This window comes from Drosophila grimshawi, unplaced genomic scaffold (genome assembly GCF_018153295.1).
Source record: "Drosophila grimshawi isolate 15287-2541.00 unplaced genomic scaffold, ASM1815329v1 contig_44, whole genome shotgun sequence".
Classification (NCBI taxonomy): domain Eukaryota; kingdom Metazoa; phylum Arthropoda; class Insecta; order Diptera; family Drosophilidae; genus Drosophila; species Drosophila grimshawi.
The window spans coordinates 13,091,875-13,109,121 of record NW_025063240.1 but is presented as its reverse complement, the minus strand read 5'-3'; the positions used below and the strand labels follow the sequence as shown (position 1 = coordinate 13,109,121).

The 17,247-nt window shown below is 37.5% G+C and overlaps 1 protein-coding gene and 1 long non-coding RNA gene across 16 annotated transcripts in view; both read right to left on the bottom strand.

Moving 5' to 3' along the window:
• The window catches only part of LOC6558304 (phosphatase and actin regulator 4), a 105,389-nt gene that overhangs the window by 18,060 nt on the left and 70,082 nt on the right, over positions 1-17,247 (bottom strand). For 2 of the 15 annotated variants that reach the window (XM_032743165.2, XM_032743166.2), the window contains exon 1: positions 10,545-11,332. The exons of the other annotated variants lie outside the window; for them this stretch is intronic. In XM_032743165.2, coding sequence (XP_032599056.1) covers positions 10,545-11,301 — 757 coding nt within the window. In that variant the 5' untranslated portion in view covers positions 11,302-11,332. Of the gene's footprint in view, positions 1-10,544; positions 11,333-17,247 lie in introns of those variants that run through there. 15 annotated transcript variants of the gene reach the window in all.
• LOC116806501 lies at positions 12,415-15,951 on the bottom strand. Its single transcript, XR_004365664.1, has 2 exons — positions 15,757-15,951; positions 12,415-12,466 (listed from the first exon to the last, which is right to left on the bottom strand). It is a non-coding gene; the product is annotated as an uncharacterized LOC116806501 (long non-coding RNA).

The following is a 17,247-nucleotide window of genomic DNA, read 5'->3' as shown; positions in this document are numbered from 1 at the left end:
AACAAAAGCCTCGTGCTATGTAAGGCAAGACACACAGAATTGTGTTTGGCGACTTGTAGCTGAATGTCATCAACTGATCAGCTGATGATTAATGAAGCTCTTGCATTGCTGATTAATTGTAGCTGACAGGCAATTCACGTTTAAAGAGTGCCAATAAAAATGTTCAAGTAATTCTTAAATTCAAGAATTTTGATTCGATAGAGAATATATACGCCCACTTACTAATCCCAGGCAATAAATTCTTGTCTTTGTCTTTGCCTAATCAAACAAGTTGTCGTCGTTTATGATTTCAACACCAGAAGGCAACTGCGCTGATTTATATATTTATTTTTATATTTTATTCCTTGTCATTTTCATAAAACTATTTATTCAAAGTCGTTAAAAGATATAACAGCTACGCAATAAACCACAAAAAATACGAGAATAACTATTTGTTTGCTTGAGCTGCTAGTGTTGTGTGTTGTTTGCGTTTGAATATTTGTACAAGATTGTGGCACTGATGTTTTTCTTGCGTTTGTTTTTTTTGTTGTATTATTTGGCAATCAAAGAATTCAAGCAATGGAAATAAAACAAATGATTTATGTGCTGGTGGACATATATATTTTTCCTACAGGTTTCGCTCACTTTGACGTCACAGCGCCAGAAGAAAAGAATCAAATAAGAAAATATTGTTATTTAAGGATTTGTCATTGGTTGCGCCCCACAAAATGAATCATGTCCCATTCGAATATTTAAAAATATTTTCAAAATATTTCGAAATGCTCGCTGAGTGAGTCAATGTGTCACATGCAAAAAAAAAAAAAAAAAAATGTAATAATTATAAAATATAATAAACAGTAAATGTTTTATAAATAAATTAGACGCTCTGCATATATAAATAGTATGCTAGCCAAAAATACTTATTTTGGACATGCCAACATCCTCGTAAAACCCACAAGTTCATTAACATGTAAAGATAGAGAGGGCGTCTACAAGACACAAGACGCAATATTAGAATGTGTTTTGAAGGTGAAGTTCATTAAAATTCCGCGTCACTCAAAAGCCAACAGAATAGCGAAAACAAATGCGAACCGTAGCGTAACCATTGGGTGAAGGTCAGTCTGCCAAAAGCCAACAAAAAAATAACCAAAAAGCGCGTATAGTTTATGATTCGCTTGGCTACGTTTGCTCATTGCTTTTTTTCTTGGCCAACAACATCGTCAGCATATTTAGCGAGCCGCTGCCTGGAAAATTCACTGCACGCTGCTCGCTGCTCGCTGTCTTGTTGGCTTCGTTTCTGTTTATCTTGGCAGCATTTGGGGGCGGATTTTTGTGGGTCGGTGACGTCGCTGCTTGGCGAACGCTGACGTTGCAGATGTGTGTGCGGAAATGCGTTCACAAACATGCCGGATTAGCACAGTCATACTGCAGATTGGCAGCACATGTTGATGAGATGCGATTAGCCCAATTGATGATTGAACGACCAACAAAGAAAATGTATATATCACAAAACACTTGCCTAGTAGCTAGTCAGCTGTGATTAGGATTATTTGTTTGATGTTGGGTTAGGTTCTAAAAAGAGTGAGGCAGTAAAGAATAGGTTGCGTTGGGTAAGAAAGGCATAGATTAGTAAAGTAAGGTTTCTGTTAAACCAGTTGCCCATTTTAGGTATTTGAAGAATTCTTGGCAAAGGTTGTTTATCCTTTTTTTTGTTTTTGTGTAATTTGAACACTTATTGATTCCAGTAAGCATACTAAAAATTGTCATAAAGAACAAGTGGTCTTGATATTAAAAAATTTGGTAACAATAGTCGTTATTTATATGTACTAATTAACCTGCTAAGCAACCGTGCTGTTTCTGTTTCTGTCCCATCCATCTATCATAACCGCATCGCATCGGATCGCATATCGTTGTACCATTAATATTGCGCTCAGCATTTGGCTAATTAGCCGTAAGGTAATTAAGAGGCAATCAATCAAGGCTACACAACTTATATGGCCAAATTACAACTTATCTTATGCTTGCTCTTCATGGAAATAATTTGCTTGAGGCAACTAATTGAATTGAGTTCATTTACTCTTGTTTTAACAACTTTGATAGAATTGTTTGTCTTTCGCACACAAACCGGCCGCAAACAGATACAATGTAATTAAGCCCGTCTGCTAACAACTGATAAGCGTGTGTTTGTGTGGCGCCACACAACAGCTTCGGTTGGATGAATAAATCACAGTAAAACTACCAGCAACATAGTGTTCAGCTATGCCAGAATAAAGATGATGAAAACATATGCGACAGCCTCTGGAAAAAGTTGTAAATTTGATAAAAGAGTACCCAAAACTAAGCTAAGCGAAACTTTTTCCATTGCCTCACTTGCCAAATCTGTGAAAATTTCAACGCTTGACAGTCATTAGACATGAAAAATGTTTTTTGCTGCCAACACAGATGATTATCATCATCATCGTCATCGTCATCATCATCATCATCATAATAATGACATCAGACAGAGAAAAAGTGAAACCCAGAGTCAAGGTCGTGCCTGTGTTCAAGGTCTGACAACGCGCAATATCAAGGGTGCAAATCTGGTGTAGACTGCATTTTACTGCATAGTTTATGGCCAGCCAGAAACCGCCGAGTGGTGCTGACCTTGACCAAAGACGTCAATGAATAATTCAAAAGTTAAAAGCCACAAAGTATAATCAAAACAATCTGCAAAGAACTGATCTGACCTGGGGGCATAGTTGAAAGAGCATTTTATATGAGTCCAAGGAATACGAAAAACAATAATATTTAACTGGCTGCTAATTTCAAATGATGCTCGCATTTGTTTTATATATTTATATTTGATGAACACAAAGATAATAAATATCTGTGTAAGATTTATGATATATACTTTAAATGGCTCAAAGGCCTTCTAAGCATATCCTTTTGTAATCCTTCAGATACACAGACTAAAGCACAAGTGAAGAACACAAAAAACGCAGGCCAAGAAATTATGCAACGACCGAAGGCAAACCAACACCCAAAATAATAAAAAAGAACAAGAAAAAGAAAGGCCAAAGTAAAATAAACGAACTTACATCTACTATAGATATATATATATATATAAAGAGATATATATAAAGTAGTCGTAGTACATAAAGAATAAAATACACATATTGAAGGTTGTGCTGGAAGAGCAGTGATTTACTTCTTTCTGGGGGCCACCATTTTCAGCTGAGGTCGCAGCTGTGTGTCCTTTTGGCCGACCATCAAAGCACCGGTCTCAAACGAAAAGGGTTAATTAAAATTGTGTTTTGTACATTTTAAGACTCTGAAGCATTTTTGGCACACACACATAAGTTGAGCAGAAAAGCCTGAGGAGTCGAGGACTTTTGAATTTATTTCAATATGTACACTACTAGTCGGTACTTTGTGCTGCAATAAGCGCCTTACGAGCGTCAAGAGCAAGTAACCCAATCAGCTAAAAGCAGACCAGACCTACCAACCAGTCCAGCAAAATGGCAAAATGGCAAAATGGCTCCTGGGAAGCACGTCGCTCTGAAGAACGCACAATGCGAGTCCGGTGGCAGGAAGTCGACATTGAGTTGCAGGAAATTAAAATTTAACCCAAAAATATGCTCAAGCCGGCACAAGAAGTGCCGCAAGCGTTGCCTTAAAATGAATTACCAAGTGACACAGCAAAAACAGATAAAAACCTTCAGAAATAGACCAAAAATTTAGGGATAGATGATGATGGTGAGTGAGTTGGGCTAGCTGAGTCAGTAGCTGAGCTGTGTTGGCGGAAACGCTTAATTTGTGAGACGAAGCTTGTCGCATTCTAATTTGAATTTTTAATTTCTATTCTGTGACACTTTCTGCATTAGTTTGACACGTGATGCTTTGGGTGGTTGGATGGCTTGCAGTTTGACATGACGGGTTTTGCTTGAATTATACACGCCACTGGCATCCATTTAAGTGACTGAATATTCTGCTTGGCATTACATAAAACAGTAATACCCACAGCGCATACACACCCACACCCACACACACACACTTAAACACACACAGTAGCTGGAAAAATATTGTGCAAATTTTCAGCGCAAAGTGTTGAAAGCAGCCTCGCATATTTTATGCAGAAAGAGACAGCAATAGCGTGGCTGCGCAGCTAGCTAGCTTTTATAAGAGGGATAGCACCAGCAGCCGCAGCCGAAGAAGTGGGACAAAGTTTTTGGGATTTTGTCGCTTTGCCCGCACAATTTATACCGAATAAAAATACAACAACAACACAAACGAAGCGTGTAGCACGTCAGTAAATAAAATGTTTGGCTTTAACAATGCAGCCAACAAGAAAAAAGAGAAGAAAACAAACAAAACAAAACAAAACAAAAAGCGATATCGTTTTTACAACAGCAACATAAAATAAAAATGAAGAATTTCTTTTTACACAGGAAGTGCAAACATTTTAGCTCGCAGCTGCTGTTCGGCCTTTTCATATATACTATACATACATATATACATATACATATTCATATACATATACATATATACTATACTAATGGAGCTGATTTTAATTTAAAGATTAGCATTAAATTATTTAACGAGCAGAGCGAGCAAACAATTTGAATTATGTGGCGTAGAAAATTATGCAAAGTTTTGAGTGACGCACACATAGAGGTGGCACAGTGGCACAGTGAGATGGGTGAGTGGCAGAGTGAGATGGAATGGGTGGCAGAGTAAGATAGGTGGTGAAAGAGAGTGCAAAACACAAGCGCGCATAGATAAACTGGCATCGAGTTAGTTCTCATTGCTTACTGAGTTTCTTGCACCTCACTTGTTGGAGCCTTGAACTTCGAATCGATAATGTGCATTAAACTACAAGTTAATATTTAACATTAAAGTTAACTTGTGTTTAGCTGCTTCTAAGTTGCTGTTATGCAACGCTTGTGCCTGTCTTGTTAACAGACGAAAACATCTACGTGATGCATGTGCTTCTCTTGCTTGTTGGGAAAGCCCCAAAGTTGAAAGAAAATTCTTGATATACCCTTATTGTAATTTCGTCTTCAAGTTGGTAGCGCATTGAAAAGATGTCTACGACTTCATAAGATAAATATTTTCTTGATCAGCATCACTAGTTGAGTCGTATGTTCTTCTGTATGTAAGCAAAACATTTTTGCTTTTAACTTTTTCACCAAATATGTATCTTATTATACTTCGCACAAAAATCATCATAATCGAGCAACTATATCCGACAGCTATAATAGAAACAATTTACTGCAATTTAAATGTCCACAATTTGTCTCTGTAAAAATAGTATACATTTCATATTCCCCATAAATATATTCCCCAAATTGTTCACACAACATGAGTCCTACACAAACACTACTCGTCAGCATTTTGCGGACACTGTGCTGGCTGATTGAATGGCAGGCGACAAACAGTTACCTCAACTTGTTGCCACAGAACCACAAAATGCTAAACGCAATGAATTGTAATGTCACAAACAAGCAAAATGGCGGCACTCAAGCGGCGAACACCAAATACATGTACCACTGAACAAAGCCAACGAGGACATTGTGTGTGTGTGTGTGTGTGTGTGGGGGTGTGGCAAGGGATGAGAACAGAATGCTGTTGCTCTTGCTGCTGCTGCTGCTGCTGCTGCTGGCATGTCCTTCAACAAAGTTGACCTTGGACTTGCCACTTGCTGCTGCTGCTGATGCTGCTGCTGCAGTTGCCGGATGTTGATTTTTATGGTTTTTGCTGCAGTGCGTGTGCAAGGACGCAGCAAGCTGATAAACTCGCACACAGACACACATGACTGCATCCACGTGCCGCGTAAAAAATGCATTGAAAAGTGCGTAAAGTTTTGCCGCTAGGCTCAAGAATTATTCCGGCCACATTTGCCCCCTCCCTCTCTCTCTCACTCTTTCCCTGTCTCTTTCTCTTCCGCTTTTTTTATCTGTCTGCTGTTTAATTACACATTTTTTGCAATGCAAATTTTTGTTCAGCTGTTATTATTTATTTTTTTTTTTGTTGCACACTGGATTTGGCTCAACGCCAAAATATACACACTCACATACACAGCGACACACACAGTCAGTCATACATAGTTGGAAATGTTATGTAAAACAATGCAAACTATCAAAAATGGCAATTTAAATGCGGCCCGAAAAAGTGTGCTATGAAAAAAAACGAGCCACATATTTGATTGCAGCATGCAAGTGTGTGTGTGTGGCTGTATGTGTGTGTGTGTGTGTGCAAATTCAATTTAAATTGTTATCCAAAATGCTGACATGCCATCAGCTCTTGTTATTGCTGGAACAACAATAACAGCAACCACAGCAGACGAGATAAGCAGACGCTGTCAAAATGGGTTTTCTAGAAAATGAAGCCGGCGGAAATGGCACGGGAATTCTTGTTCTTCAAGTCAATGAGGCGGGGTATGGGGATGTCAAGCATGTTGACCAGGTTATAAACTTGCCTCATAAATAAGCGCATTGCTCGCTGGCACTAGATTACTAGCATACAGCTCCGACAGCAGCAACGTAATCTCGGTGGCACAAATTGCAAATAGTTTTCGTTTTGTCAGGGCGATTTATGAAGTGCCAAAGCAGAAAGCAGAAACTTTAGTACGAAAAAAAAAGAAGAAAAAACTTGTCTATACTGTAATTGATTACAGCAGCTGGAATAGATACTCTTTCCCTTCCACTTTCTCTTATGTGCTCGCATATCTAACTTTGGAAACGTTTTGATTAATGCCTTCCACACAGACACACACTCACAAAAGTAAACAATTTGTTTGTTGCATACCACCCAATCGATAAAATTTTGCAACAAAAGCATATTGCTCGTGTAGCGTATAATACGATTTATATATTCTTATACTTAGCTGAAGTTTATTTGCTCTTGGTTAGTTTTCCTTGGAACTCACCTGTAAATAAAAAGATATATTTGCTTCAATGAGAAAATGTTGTAAGACAATTATTAAAAAAGAGATATATATATAAATAAAATACAAATTGATCATCAATGAGCCTGTGGAATTTCGAGAAATACAATTAATAATAATTATTATAATACAGCAGAATATATTTGCTGTTATTTAATTAAATGGGATACACAGAAATTATACCTTTCGTGGTCTGCTCACATCAGATGATTTTCCCGTTGCCCAATTAAGTCTAGCTAGCTGAATTTCCCTTTGCGCGTGAAGCACTTAATTCACTTTACTTTTTCAATTAAGACATTAAATGTTAATCAATTCAATTTATGTAATTGATATTAGCATGGACTCAATATTATAATTGATATTCAGAGCTTAACTAACCTTTAAGCGTTTAAGCCGCAAGACACCCAGACACGTGATACTTTATTAAATCGACTTACAGCCGCAAAATTAATCGGCACGGTTGGCAGGTGACTGGCAGGAGGTAGGAGTCTGGAGTCTGACTTAAACAACACATCTTAAATGCGGTACAATTTAAGCGGGCGGCAACAAATCATAAAAAAGTTTCAACAAGTCACGCATTTAATTAAAAGCAACCCTGTTCTTGTTCTACATATACAAATTCCCCGTATCCCTCCCTCCCTCCGCCCCTTAAGCCAACGAACTTACGATTTTATCGCGGAACTGGTGCGTTAATGTTTATGGATTATGACGCGAAAGCCGCAAACCACCTTCCCAGTTTCCGCCCAAAAGTCCCACTGTCGTTGCGATTATAAGAACTGCCATTTGCATTTAATTATTAAATGCTGCGCTGTGCGAAATGGTTACTTCATTGTGTGTGTGCGTGTGTGTGTGTGTGTGTGTGTGTGTGTGTGTGTGTGCGTGAGTGTGTATATATGTTTTGCTGGCCTCATTATACTTGCCCTTATATAATGCGGCTTGCAGCTTTTAGCCTGCCCCACGAGAGTCAACGAAAGTTTTTGTGGCAACTTCAATGCCACATTACCAATTGCCTCGAGAATTTCTTTAGCGATACTTTCGAAGAGCTACCACCACCCCCAACGCCAACAATCCACACCACCCGCCACTCAACAACGTCTTAGTGCAACTTTAGTCAAATTCCCTAAACCAATGCAATATTCGATCTAATCTTTGGCTTCCTCTTTTTTTGGCACGTGGAGCAGAAAGTGCACTTAAAAGTTAGTCAAACTGAACGCAAACTTTTCAATTAACTGCCAATTAATTTGAACTTCCAGTACATCCACACACACACACACACACATCCACACACACACATACACAACCGCGAAAGTTGCCAGCCAGTCAGCTAAGAAAATTCGTTTACAAAATAAGCGAAAAAACCCATCAATAAGATTAAAATTCGCTTGGCTTTTGTGTGCAGCCAACTGATTGAAAATTTGACTGAGCGATGAATGGGAATAGAATTTGGAATGGTTGTAACAGGCTAACTTTGAATGTACGTCAAACTTAATGCACTTACATATTTTCTATATATATTTCTTCTATATATATATATATATACTATATTTCTTTACAATTTCCAATAACCGATCAATTACATTTAATAAATACACAAATAGCAATAAAAATTAAGCAGAAAATCAAATCAGCGAGCCTAAGAATGGTGCTCGAAAACGTTGCTGAGTAAAATATAATCAAAATCAAGCCATAATATCAGTTAGTTGCACACCCGAGGACACTTAGGAAATTCAATTTTCAATAGAAGCCTTGTTGCACTTGCCTGAAGGCCTAACAAATACGAGACGCTTGCAACACAAAATATAATGTGCCTTATTAAAGGAATAATCCTGTTTCATTTGACTACTGATGTCCATAAATCAAAGCACTCGACTGCGATGTCCAAATCATTATTGTTTATTAGTTGCCATGGTAATCGCTTCCATTAAGCCTTAGAAAGCAATGATGATTTGGCCAAAATATGGTTGCTAGCCATTCAACCGATCAAATATTTTAACAATGAAATGAATGACCAGCTGAGTACTAAGTAGAGCTCGTGCCTACTGACTGTTGAAATTGTTTATTATGTGCAAAAATATTTCATAATATTTCACATGCATCTATTACACAGGTAAATTTTGTTGGTATTGTTGGTATTGAGTCATGAGTGCTGCCTGTTTGCATTATTTGATTACCATATACCCAAAAGTTGGCACACTCACAAAGCACTGATATTCTGTTATGCAAATGGAATAAATCAATGGAAAAATGTATTGCACAATAGTGCCGACATTTTTGGAATATTAAGCTGCAGCAGTTGAAAGTGATTCGATTAAGTCACAGGACAAAATAAGTCCTCGCAAATCGTTAGATTTCTCGTATAACCAAATTTGTTTCACACATTTTTTATTCCTTGAAATTGCTCAGCTCAATATGCAGCCACGTTTTTATGGTGCATTTTGCGAATGCAAATCGACTATTGAGAAAATAGGTGGAAATTGCAATTGCAATTGCAATTGCAGCTTAAACGTATTTCTATTGACATTCGGATGCTGTCTGCGTTATACGGCCAGCACCGCAACATTTGTGTGTCGACCTTGCCGCTGAGCAGTGTGCAAACCTCTCTTTCACTTTATGCTATTTGAACAGTCAACACACACTAAATCACACTTATATAGCAACAACGTTTGGTACGCGCTTGCGAGTGTCAAACATCGATTTGCGGGTTGGGCTTACAAATAAGCAGGAGACAGCGCAATGTTGACACACCAGTAGCAGCTGCTGTTGCACCATCACAAGCAGCAGGCTGGGTATACCAACATTTTCAATTTTGTTGCACGCTGTAAGCGTGTGTGTCTGGCTTAAATTTAATCCCCTGACCACCAATTTGTCACGGGGGTCATATCAACATTTTGATGATCTACCCATACACTCAGACACACACACACACACACACACACATCCCAAAGACTGGCAACCCTTTCCTAAACCCCCATAACATAAAACATTTACGCAATTTATATTGAAGCCGAGCAAAATATAACAGCCAGGGACCAATTTTCCATCGAGTTTCGGCACAAAAAAGCGACACAAGAAGTTGGTGCTTCACACAACTTCAGTTAGGAGTCAGTCACGTATATCCATGCAGCTTGCAGAGCAACAAAATTCACTCACACATTCTGTTCGATAAAACCCAGCTGAAATTGTGCTTGCCACAAAATATGTGCTTGCAGTTGGATCTATCCAGAACGTAGTTTCCTAATTGACAACTATATTTATTCGTTTTTATTGAAATACACTTGGCTTTGCTCAAACAATTTTTGAAATTCACATTTCCACTTTTCTACAGTTTTCTCATAAAGATAAATTCTGCACCTCAAAACTTATGCAATGAAATTTGTTAAATTTTTGTAGTCATGAAAATGCTTTAGTTGTCAAGTTTTCATAGACTTAATACACTTTCACTTTATACACAGACCAATTCATGGACAAGTCGCAAAGTCAACAATTATTTTCATTCTAATATAGACCAATTAAGTAGAGCTTTTAAACTCCAGGGGCATGCCGGAACTGATTTAATCATAAAATTCATTAACTTGCTTTATTATCCAATCAACCTCCTCACATTCCACCCCCTTCCACACTCTTTGTCACATTTGCTTACCTAAACTTCGCTTGACTGTGCCACGTGGCTTGCTGCTATTGAGAGTGACGGCAATTGTTGCCGTTGTCTTTGGCTTTAGTTTGGGCGCCAGCGGCGCCATTGGCTTCTGCTGTTTGGCCAGCTGCGGCGGGGGCGGGAGCAGCAGCTGCTGTTGATGCTGCTCCTGTGTGGCACTGGGCAGCGCCGATGTGGAGACCGATGTGCTCGATCGCTTATAGCCCTCGGTGAGGAAAGCGGGCGGCGGTGTTATCGGCGGTGCCGGTATGAAAAACTGCTCATCCACCGGTGAACTGGCCGCGGTGCTGGGCGCCGTTATCGATTCACGTAGCCTGAGACCGCCTGGCTTTAGAGTCATGGTGGTTTGACTGGAACCGCTGGCGGCTGCGGCGGCGGCGGCAGCGGCGCTGCTATGCTGGCTGCTGCTCTCATTGCAATAGAGCTCCAAATGATGTTTGTCGCAGCGTCGCCGCCGTCGAATATTCGGCGCAATTGTCTTCATTTTGGGTCCATGTGCCGACGAGGCTATCCCAGCCGCCAATCGGCTCGAGGACGAGTTGGAGCTGCTGCCGTCTTTCGAATTGATACGTATATAGTGCACCCTGAAAATGCGTACAGGTTTCGCTTGTTGTTGTTGTTGCTGCTGCTGCTGTTGTTGTTGTTGTTGCTTTTGTAATTGGTGTTGCTGTAGATACTCCTTGTAGGATTGTTTGCGATGTGGCTGATGGCTATGGCTGCACGTAGATTCGTATTGCAGCATTGATTAGCCGAATCTTGGCAATTTTCTGTTTATCAATATATGTATATATATATATTAAATAAATATATATATATATGTAGTTGCAATTTGATTTGTATAGTTATATATTGTATATATTAATATTAATATGTCTATCGTATATTTTATAGAAAATAGTAACTTTATATATGTGTATATATATTTATTTGTTTTTTTCTTTTGGTTTTAATTAGTTTGCATTAAAATGGAAGCTGTCAATTGCTGCGTTTGTAACTTTGTTTGCTTTGTATTTGTATAATGTTGCTGTCTCTGTTTCTCCTGCTGCTACTGTCTATCTCTCTCTCTCTCGCTCTCTCTCTTGCACAGACACACACTTTGGTTATTGGTTGGCTTTATGTCTGTTCACAAATATTTGCTTAGTTTGATATTTGGCTGTGTGTATTATTTGCACACGTTTTGCATAACAAATATTGCTAAATATTTAAATTTCGATTTATATCGGTTTAAATGTATTTGCCGTTGATGTTGCACATTCAATAACTTTTAGTTGTAGTTGCACATAATTGTTGAACATATTCATATATATATATATATATATACATATATATATCAGTTCGTATATGCATATATTAAAAATATGTTTTGTTATATTTATATATTGACAACATGAATTCGAAGCGTTTGTTAATTATTTATTTTTTTATAGTAATATATATATATTCGACTTGTTTTTTTTTGTTGTATGTTGTATATTGTAGCATAAATATTTGCGTTTTAATTAACTATTTGAAAATCAACTCACATCAATGTATTGAAAGCCTCTTTAACGCACGTCTTTTGTTAGCTTTTATATATATATATTATAGTATATAAATATATGTATATGTATATATGTAAATATATATAATATTTCTGTATATATTATTGAGTAATTATCTTATATCATTCACCAGCGAAGCGTAGAACCTAATTTTTTTTGGTTGTTGTTCATTTAAAATTCATTAAAATCGTAGTTTGTTGTTGTTGTTGTTGTTTTTTTTTTTTTTTTTTGTATTGTAGATTTCACTTGAAGCAGGAAACAATTTTTTGTTGTTGTTTTCTTTTTAGTAACTTAGTAACTTTCTTCTTTTTTTGTTGTTGTTTGCCTTTCTCATAGAAAATGTTAACACGACTTTTCTGTTGCCTCCTGTAAATTGAGCGTGTCCTTTAATTAACTTGAGTTCTCTTCATGGCCTGCCAATAAATTAGGCTGCCAAATGTATTATTGGCAGGCCATGAATGCAAATTTGGCACTCTCAAAAAAACTTTCAAGCAGCTGTTTCGATATGTTTGTGTGTGTGTGTGTGTGTGTTTGTGTGTGCTTGTGCCACGCCTCTTCTGGTATTAGCATTGCTAATCAAAGAAATGCCGCAATGCTCATCATTATGTAAATGTTGATTTTTCATAAAATTAATGACTTGACAGCACATTGAGGCAGGCTCAAGTCTTTGGGCTCAACTCGCACTGAAACGGATGAAAGTTTATATTGATGGCAAGGCATTGATACATTGGCAGCTCCTTCCCTATTGATAGCATTGAAACGTGCCCAAAATATTCGATTTGATTTTACAACAAGTCATAAAAAGATCAAAAAAAAAAGAAGAAAAAACCCAAATGAAAATCGAAAAGAGAAATGGGCGTGCCAAGTGGGATAATTAAGCCAAATGGCAGGCCACAGGATCGATGTTAGCGGGCGTAATGTAATTTTGATGTTTTTGCTTGCTTTGTTGCTGGCCAAAAATTGAGTTTAGGCCAGGATACACATAAATACTTTTCCACATACACACGTTAATGTGTGTATGTCCAACTCAAGTGGGGAAAAGCCACATATGGCTCATCAAAAGAGGCATCAAAAGAGGCATCAAATGAGGCATCCAATCAGAAATTGCGTAACATATTTTCAATAACTTGTCAATCGGAATAAAATCGAGAAACGAAAAAAAGCAATTGAGAATACCCTGTAAATCGACTGTGATTAATCGACTGTTGAATAACTTTTTTTATATTCTTTTAGATTTATATACTTTCATTTTATTTATGAAATTCGGCTTAGACTAGAAACATTTCTAATTAATTTCTTTTATAAATATAATCAATACACTAACTCAAGCTCGAACTCAATAAAATTCTTTGCAATCCGTTGGATTCCAGGGTAAAAGAAGAAATGGCCATGCTTGTCATCGCCGCATGACAGCGCAGCAATCCACTTGGCATCTAGTGCAGGACAGCGCAAAAGAATTCCATTTGCCCGAGACCTGCGAACTGAGAGCTGAGAGCTCAGAGCTATCAAGTTGCGTTCGAAATAAGCCAATCAATTCAGTGTCAGATGAACTGCTTCATTAATTTCACTCGCAGAGCAACACAATGCTGCCCCTTTGCCTTGCCACGAACAGACCACTACTCTGACAGCGCAGGAATTATGAAGAACAGCCAGACAGACAGACAGACAAACACTGAAGTATCCAATAAACGACGCATGCCACAAAAGTCACGTAAGTCCCAAGGATGGGTGTATCAAAAAGGTTGCTGTGTGGGGGGATGGGGAAGCTGAGAAATAAGCCTACTTAGCTGTGCATGTGCCGCCTCAAGGATCCAACAGGATGTGCGGGCAGATGGCTGGATGCCCTGCCAGCATAGCCCAACTTATTATTTATGTAGAAAAAGGAAAGAAACAACCAAAAAATAAAAGCAAGAAAACTTTTTTGCGCTCTCAGGTGCGTATTTAAAAAAGCAACAACTCAATGGGAAGGGGAGAAAAGCGGCAACATTACTTCAAGAGCTATGGCTGTAAATAATAATTTTTAGCATGTTGATAGCATGAATTAAAGGGAGTCAGAGACAGAGAGAAAGAGAAAGAGAGGTGGAAAATGGAGCATCATAATGGCAGCTCGTTAGGCGTTATTTTGTTGGGGGGGGGGACTGGTACAGATTGACCAAATAGACACAGGATAATGGCAGGTAATAGCCTTAACAAATGCTCAAATCCTGAGATACGACTGCTTTTACACAGTGTGTGTACAAATGAGTGTGTGTGTGTGTGTGTATGTGTGTGGCAAAAACTGTCGATTCACTAATTGTAAAAGTTTAGGCTTCATGTCAGTCAATTTGCAAAGTCTCCGACAAGTTTTTGCCTGATTTGGCTATTTGTTTTGAATGTGCGCAAAGTCAAACTTGTAATTGAATACCAACTTCAATTGCTGAACATAATAGTGTATATATATATATATATATATATATATATATATATATGTATGTGTGCCACAAATTGAAATAAGTTGGCTTTGATGCTTATGCATAATTTGACACTATTTGAAAAGTACTCCAATTAGTTTAGATTGTTGTATTTGTGTTTGCAGCTAAATGGATTTTGCTGTGTGTTCAAATGAAATTATATAATCGTCAGCAGCATAACAAAGTAGTGCTAAATCAACATACAGACAAGTTTATACTCAAATTTAGATTTGGATTTTGATTGCAATTAAGCAGCTTAGATGAGAATATTCAGGCTAAGTAATCAAATGCTTTCCATCTGTAAAGATTGCCTTAACCAGTTTGTTTTGTGGCTAACTAATTTGAAACTGTATTCAAATGAATGTAAATTGATTTTAGTATGGAATTCAATTTACATTTCACATGCAACTTGAAGTGATTTCCAAATGGCATTGCACATGCAACGCAAAATAAAATTGCATTTAAGTTGATAAATTATTCTTGCTTTTTCACACGCAGTTGGCAATTTAAACCATGTTGCAACCGCCCAAAAATTAATTGATTGCATTAAGTACGCACAGTATCTTTCACAGCATACACACAGGCCAAATGACCTGTAAATACGTTGAGTGTATTTATGTGTGAATTAGTCATGTCATATGAATTCAATAAATTCCCCGCTAATGTGCGTTGGCACCTTGACTTTGTGGCTGTCTCTTTTTTTTCAATTTACAATCTGTGGCCACAGTCAATGCACTTTATGATGATGATAATGATGATGATGATGATATTGATGCTGATGATGATGTTGCTCAGTGGAGAGTGCTTCGCATACTTGGGGCAGAGAAAGAAAAAATGAAGAAGAAAATAAATGTGTTTTTGCCGCCAGTTGATGAAAAAAATAAAAAAAATGTTCGCTTTCATTCACGGCCAATGGCGAAATGTTCTTTTGGAGGCAAGATATTTTGTAAATATTTTGTTCTTGTGAGCTCTCATATTTTTTTTCTTGTGCTTTTGGTGTGGGCGTTGATTTACTTTTTATTGGACGACAACAGAAATCATAAACATTGGACACATCAATTCCAAAGCATAAATACAAAATGAGTATTACGCACACAAACACAAACACAAACACACAGAAACAACACAGCCGCGATGTGTTTAACAGCTCGTAAAAATCTATTTGAAATTAATCAAAGAAAATACAAACACGATCAAACATCTAACCAATTTGCGGGATGAAGGGAGGAAGGAACTGAATCAAAACGAAAAGAACAACGCGTCAAATTGTCTTTTGTATCACATCACATCAATTTCTTTATTCTCTTCTCTGTTTAATTTGGTATTTAATTTATCAACATTAACGGGCATTTGTTGCCTGTTTTATTTTATTGGTAATTTCTTGTTTTGTTTTTGTTTTTTATTTTTTGATTTGATTTAGCCAGTTTTCGATAGCTGCTGCTGCACGTTTTAGTCCACTGGTCGGTGAAATTTGCTGTTGCGGCAATTTTGCGGCCGACGCGTCTGAGATTTGCCAACAAACTGATGCGAAACGGATGCCGTCCAAATGCTTTTCATGACACTCGGCCACTCAAAAACAACACAACAGCAGCCAGCCAACCAAACAGCGACTGCGACGCCAACTGAGACACAGTGCCTCAGTGCCAGTGCCAGTGCCAGTGCCAGTGGCAGTGCCAAAGCCAGTGGTTGTGTCTGTGGCTGCGGCGCTGTGGCAGCAACTGATAAGCACAAGAGAGCTTTTTGCCAAAGATAAAGAGAGCGAGCGTCTCTCTCTCTCTCTCTCTCTCTCTCTCTCTCTCTCTTTCTGTTTGACATAGCTCAACATAACTCTCGTACAATGGCCACTTAACTCAACTATAAACTATGAACCATAAACAATTTAATGGCATATACAATGAAGCCATTAACTAATTATTTATGCCATGAAAAGATAAGTGGTAAAAGGCATATATTGTTTTGTAAACGTATTTCAACTAAGAATTGCGTTTTTGGGAGTACGTTGAGAAATTGTTGCTTATCACAAGTACAATATTTTATTTAATAGCTTTCAGTTAACTACAGTTTTCAGTGCGCCCAATAACAATAAAATCAACCAATATTGAATTAAAAACAATGCCCTTTAAAAGATTAAGAGGTTTCTAAAACAATCAGATTGATAGTTTTCCAAATAAATTGAAAAAAAAAGTAGATACAACATCTAAACCATATTTTATCAACTTATGGGGCAAGAATGAAAGGCTACTATCTGAATACTATTTAAATTTATATAAATAAATGCTTAGTATATATTATGAACTAATGCCCAACTGAACAACGAGCAAATAATAGTAATTACAATTATTTACAAATTTATTAATTAAAGAGAATATTTAAACAAAATTCTTAATTCTTTACAAATTCTACGCTGAACTGACTTTATTTTATTTTTATAGTTGCAAGTTTTAATGTTTGTAGCTCGAATAATATTTCAAATCTTAAAAGTTTTTCATCGTTTTTACTTCTTATCAAAAGCCTATTTTCAACGATTAACGGTTAAGTTAACGTGCCCGCTATTCAAAGAGTAGGTGACAAAATAACAAACAAAAAGCTCTGCCATTCTCTTTGCGCCTGAGCGAGCTTTCAACTGTCTCTCTCCTTCTCTCTCTCTGTCTTTCTCTCTCACTCTCTCTCTCTTTGTTTCTCTCTCTCTCGCTCAAT